The sequence below is a fragment of the Triticum dicoccoides genome, chromosome 5B (genome assembly GCF_002162155.2).
Source record: "Triticum dicoccoides isolate Atlit2015 ecotype Zavitan chromosome 5B, WEW_v2.0, whole genome shotgun sequence".
Lineage (NCBI taxonomy): Eukaryota > Viridiplantae > Streptophyta > Magnoliopsida > Poales > Poaceae > Triticum > Triticum dicoccoides.
In genome coordinates this window covers 553,913,751-553,918,433 of record NC_041389.1, presented here as the reverse complement: position 1 = coordinate 553,918,433, position 4,683 = coordinate 553,913,751, and the positions used below count along the sequence as shown (strand labels likewise).

Here is a 4,683-nt window from a genome sequence, read left to right as displayed (position 1 = left end):
TTGTCTGCAACCAGTATATTCTCAAACCCATAAGGAGTGGTAATCTTAGGTAAATGCCATGACATGTGAGTCCAATTAGGTTGCGATCTAATCTGCCATTTATTCATAGTTAATTCTGGATTTGAGCTAAACAACATTAGTGACCTAAAAAAAGCTTGATTCCATAAGTTAGAAACTCTGTGTGGGGAAAGTAAGAGGAGACCTTATCCAAGATTTCATCGAACCAAATCGTGATCCTCAATTGTGAGGACTCCTGGACTGTTGGAGCCATTTCGGAAGCTTCTAGGTTGAAATGTTCTAGAAGCTTGTAAGGGTTCGGCGGTCACTTCAAGACCTATCTCTAGTGAATGGAGCTCGTTCTTCGTGTGCCGAGGCTCTTGAAAAATAAGGCTAGACGAGGTGTCGTTGAGGGTATCTTTGTGTTTCCTCCTCTCAGTTGCACTAGTTTCAACCACACGACCAAAATACAGTTTCCTATTTAACACTTGATGGTTCGGGAAGCACAACTCAAGATCTTGGTGAGCTCATGCCGGTACGATTATGATTCTTGCACTACCAAACGATGCTATCTGTACTCGTTATATTTCTATGAAGTGTCATGTTGACTTCAGGGATGGAAATCTTTCTTGCTCAACAACTATGCTGACAAGAACAGCATTTCATATACAATCACTTGCCATTTTCAGTATAGTGGACTAAATAATTAGTGATTGCATGATGTAGGCCTGCCTGCAGATAGATACCCCCACCCAGCTCACCAAGATGACCATCCACAGTAAATACGTCTCTGTTTTCACCAAGATCATTTTCTAACAAGCACATAATTTTTCTTCAACACTCTGTACATTGCAAAAAAAAAAATTTACTCACAAGGTCTAGCTTAAATCTGTACTGTACATCACTGCTATACACTAGTACAAGGATCTGCTCTCTGTGTGTCATCATTACACTAGAGGGTCAGAGCCAACTGATTAACGGCGCGTCTGCGAAGGAGGGGGCATGAGGGATCTGAGGTAAGCTTTGGGCAGCGCCGCCAGCTTCTTGGCCTTGGGAACATAGGCCCGCTTGCTGAAGTTGTCGTAGCCGTTGGCCTCGATCTCGTCCAGGATCTGACGGTACAGAAGCAGAGATGCCCACACCTGCATGCACAAATTACATGTTAATCTTTGATGGAATTTCTGCGAGGTGATTGAAGAAGAAAGTGTCATGCGTAAGTGTCCGTCGCACTTACCGGCCATCGGCTCTCCTGGTTGAGCTCGGCGGCGCCTTGCTCGGCCTGCTGGAAGTAGGCCCTGGCCCTCGCGATCTGGCCCTTCATGAAGCTCCTCCACTCGTCGGTGACGCGGCCGGCGAAGATGTCCGCCTCGGAGATGCCGGCCGTGGCCAGCTCGTTCTGCGGCAGGTAGATCCTGCCCCTCCTCGCACTGTGCAACAATGGCGGCGTCAGAGATGAGCGGGCAGCGGCAAGAGCAGGTGAATTCAGAAAGCGAGGTATATATACAACTGAACTGACACTTACTCCTCGCCGACGTCCCTGAGGATGTTGGTGAGCTGGTTGGCGACGCCGAGGGCGAGCGCGCCGGCGTACACCGTCTCGACGTCCGCCTGGGAGCCCGGGGAGACGCCCATGACGGGGACGGTCATGAGCCCGACGGTGCCGGCCACGCGGTAGCAGTAGAGGTAGAGCTCGTCGAAGGTGGCGTAGCGGGACTTGGCGAGGTCCATGCGCATGCCCTGGACCATGTCCCGGAACGGCCGCTCGTCGACGGCCGGGAAGGCGGCCACGGCGTCGGCCAGCGCCGCGTCCAGCATGTCGTAGGGCCGGCCGGCGAAGACGCCGTCGAGGCGCGACTCCCAGCGGTCCAGCGCCAGCGCCGACGTGTGCGCCGCGTTCGGGCCGTCCACCAGCTCGTCCGTCCTCCGGCACCACACTGCGCCATGCATCCAAGAAGTTAGTAACCACATCTGTGACCTCCTGCTGTTGCGTTGCGTCCACCAACGTGGAAGTTAGCTAGTGGCAGCATGTCGCGATCGACGGGGGGCCTTACCGTATATCGCCCAGATCGCCCGCCGTCTCTCCGGCGTCATGAGCTGCGTGGCCAGGTAGAAGGTCTTGGCGTACTCCTTGCACACCGCGCCGCAGCGCGCGAAGGCCGCGTCCAGCACGCCGGCGTCGCGCCCGGCGAGCCGCGCCTTCCTCGGCGTGGTCGAGGCCGCGAGCGCCGCCTGCTTGAGCACGACCTGGCGCGCGCTCTCCTCGTGCGACACGGTCGCCGGCGCCGCGACACAGTCCATGCTCCATGGCGCGGCCGCCTCGAGGCAGACAGCGGGGTGGGACGAGCCCGCGGCGCGCGCTGCCACAGAAGCAGCAGCTCGCTTCCCGTGGTCGCCGGCGAGGAACACCACCGTCCTCGGTGCGCCCATGAACCGGTGCTGGGCAGCGCGCGCGGGCGAGGTCACCGCGCGGCCGGTGGAGAGCATGGCTGGAAAAGCTAGAACGATCCCGGATCGATGTTGGTCACTGTGTTGTGTGCGCGCGTTTCGGTGGCTTGCTACTCCTTGGTCCTGGGTAGCGGCCTTTTTGTAACGTCGAGCCGTGTGGGTGGGTGTGGCCGAGCGGCGAGCGGCCACGTGTCGGCTGGATCAGCATATGGATATGGGCACCCGCCCACTTTTCTCCAGTGCGCGCGCGAACTGACCCGCGTGTCGGTTGGATTGGACGCCAGGACGCGACGCCACTGGCTGCACTGCACGCAGGCCGGATGGACGGATATTCTGTTGCCAACAAACAATCAATCGAGCAAGCTTGAGGCAGGCGGAGATGGGCCGACACGATCGATGGATGTAGGAATTTACCGACCATATGATCGACCAGTGGAATAATCCTCCATGGATCGCACAGATCCACACACGCAGATATATGCATGTGAGTATGTTACTGTCAGTTAGTGGAGTAACCACCATCCATATGAGTGTCACACCGGCCAGGCCATTGACCAGCACCGAACGAACGAACGATTCGATGGTGACCAGACCACCACCGACCAGAGCCAGAGGTAGAGCCAGAGGCGAGGACGTGGATCATGGATGCATGCATCTGCCCCCGTCGCCTCGCCGTCCCACGTCCAGCGCGGCCACATGCCGGCAGGGGGCGGTGACCATCGAGCCGGGCTGACAGACACGTGGACGCTGGAACGGAGACAAGGAGCACCTGGTGGGGGCGGGGTGCACCATGCATGATTGAGCATATCCTGTCCGCTCTCGTGGCTTGTTGTTGTCTTCTTTTTATTTTTTGCTGTAGCGATCTCGGACGCCGGCCGGGTGTGCGTGCTGGAGGCGGCTCCTCTACCGTGCCCCTGAGCACGGCACGTCTGCCGTGCCTTCTTCGACGCTCGCGGATGCATTGATATGAAATTTAGTAACAACTAATCAGCTCAGCCAACTGTTAGATGTACACACGCCTGAACTAATTAACTATGCTCTTGTCTTGAAAAAAATTATGCTCAGCCAACAGTTAACTACAATCTGTTTGTAAATATAAGACAGAGATTTCAATGGAGACTACATACAAATGTATATAAACATATTTTAAAGTATAGATTCACTCATTTTGCTTCGTATATAGTCTATATTGGAATATTTAAAAAGACTTATAGTATTTAAGAACTGAGGGAGTATAATTAATACATGACCAATACTATAAAATGAAAATGATCTAGGCATGCACTGGGCCCTTAGCGAGGATCGCCACGCTGGATCCCTCCGTGGTCAAGAACCGTTCTAAATCCCTTTTCGGCCTCCATCATCTTCACCAACGCCCTCATCGAGCAAGGGATTCCTACATCATGTGATGTTTAACTGTAGTTAAGTACGACCAATGAACATGCAATTTTTGTAGGGTTGCAAGCGGACGGCGTCTGCATGTCTACGACCGTCCACGAAGCAAAAATGCACTAATCTTTGTTCCTTTAATAACCGCGTCAGATTAGTTTTGTTATGTTCTTGGACCGTCGTGGACTTGCGGACATCGTCTGCTTACATCTCTACCATGGATGGACGTACCACTGTAGTTGGGCACGGTAGAGATGCAAGCAGACGGTGTCTGCATGTCCGCGATGGTCCATGAACAGAAAGTAAACAAACTAACATGGTTATTAAAATAATAAAAATTAGTGCATTTTTTTCCTTCGTGGGCGGTCCCTGGACGAAGAGATCTAATGGGCGATCCTCACTCTGATGGCCCAATGCACGGCTGGGCTGATTAGTTTTGGCTAGTTTCTAGCCCATTCCAATGCGCCCGCGAGCGTCCGAAGAAGGCACGGCAGCCGTGCCGTGCTCAAAGGCACGGTAGAGGATCCGGCTGGAGGCGGCTCCTCTACCGTGCCCCTGAGCACGGCACGTCTGCCGTGCCTTCTTCGACGCTCGCGGATGCATTGATATGAAATTTAGTAACAACTAATCAGCTCAGCCAACTGTTAGATGTACACACGCCTGAACTAATTAACTATGCTCTCGTCTTGAAAAAAATTATGCTCAGCCAACAGTTAACTACAATCTGTTTGTAAATATAAGACAGAGATTTCAATGCAGACTACATACAAATGTATATAAACATATTTTAAAGTATAGATTCACTCATTTTGCTTCGTATATAGTCTATATTGGAATATTTAAAAAGACTTA

The 4,683-nt window shown here is 53.0% G+C and overlaps 1 protein-coding gene across 1 annotated transcript; it reads right to left on the bottom strand.

Annotated features, from left to right (window-relative positions):
- Positions 1 to 769: 769 nt before the first annotated feature.
- LOC119311552 (phytoene synthase 2, chloroplastic-like) lies at positions 770 to 2,539 on the bottom strand. The gene is made up of 4 exons (XM_037587192.1): positions 2,049 to 2,539; positions 1,520 to 1,931; positions 1,232 to 1,424; positions 770 to 1,139 (listed from the first exon to the last, which is right to left on the bottom strand). The coding sequence occupies exons 1-4, from the start codon at positions 2,479 to 2,481 to the stop codon at positions 972 to 974; spliced, it is 1,206 nt and encodes a 401-aa protein (XP_037443089.1). The 5' UTR covers positions 2,482 to 2,539; the 3' UTR covers positions 770 to 971.
- Between the last annotated feature and the right edge of the window lie 2,144 nt (positions 2,540 to 4,683).

Coding starts and splice junctions, on each gene's coding strand:
- LOC119311552 (XM_037587192.1), bottom strand. CDS start 2,481: ATGCTCTCCACCGGCCGCGCGGTGACCTCGCCCGCGCGCGCTGCCCAG. Junction 1,425..1,519: donor CTCAGGGACGTCGGCGAGGA/GTAAGTGTCAGT, acceptor ATTGTTGCACAG/TGCGAGGAGGGGCAGGATCT. Junction 1,140..1,231: donor ACCAGGAGAGCCGATGGCCG/GTAAGTGCGACG, acceptor TTGTGCATGCAG/GTGTGGGCATCTCTGCTTCT.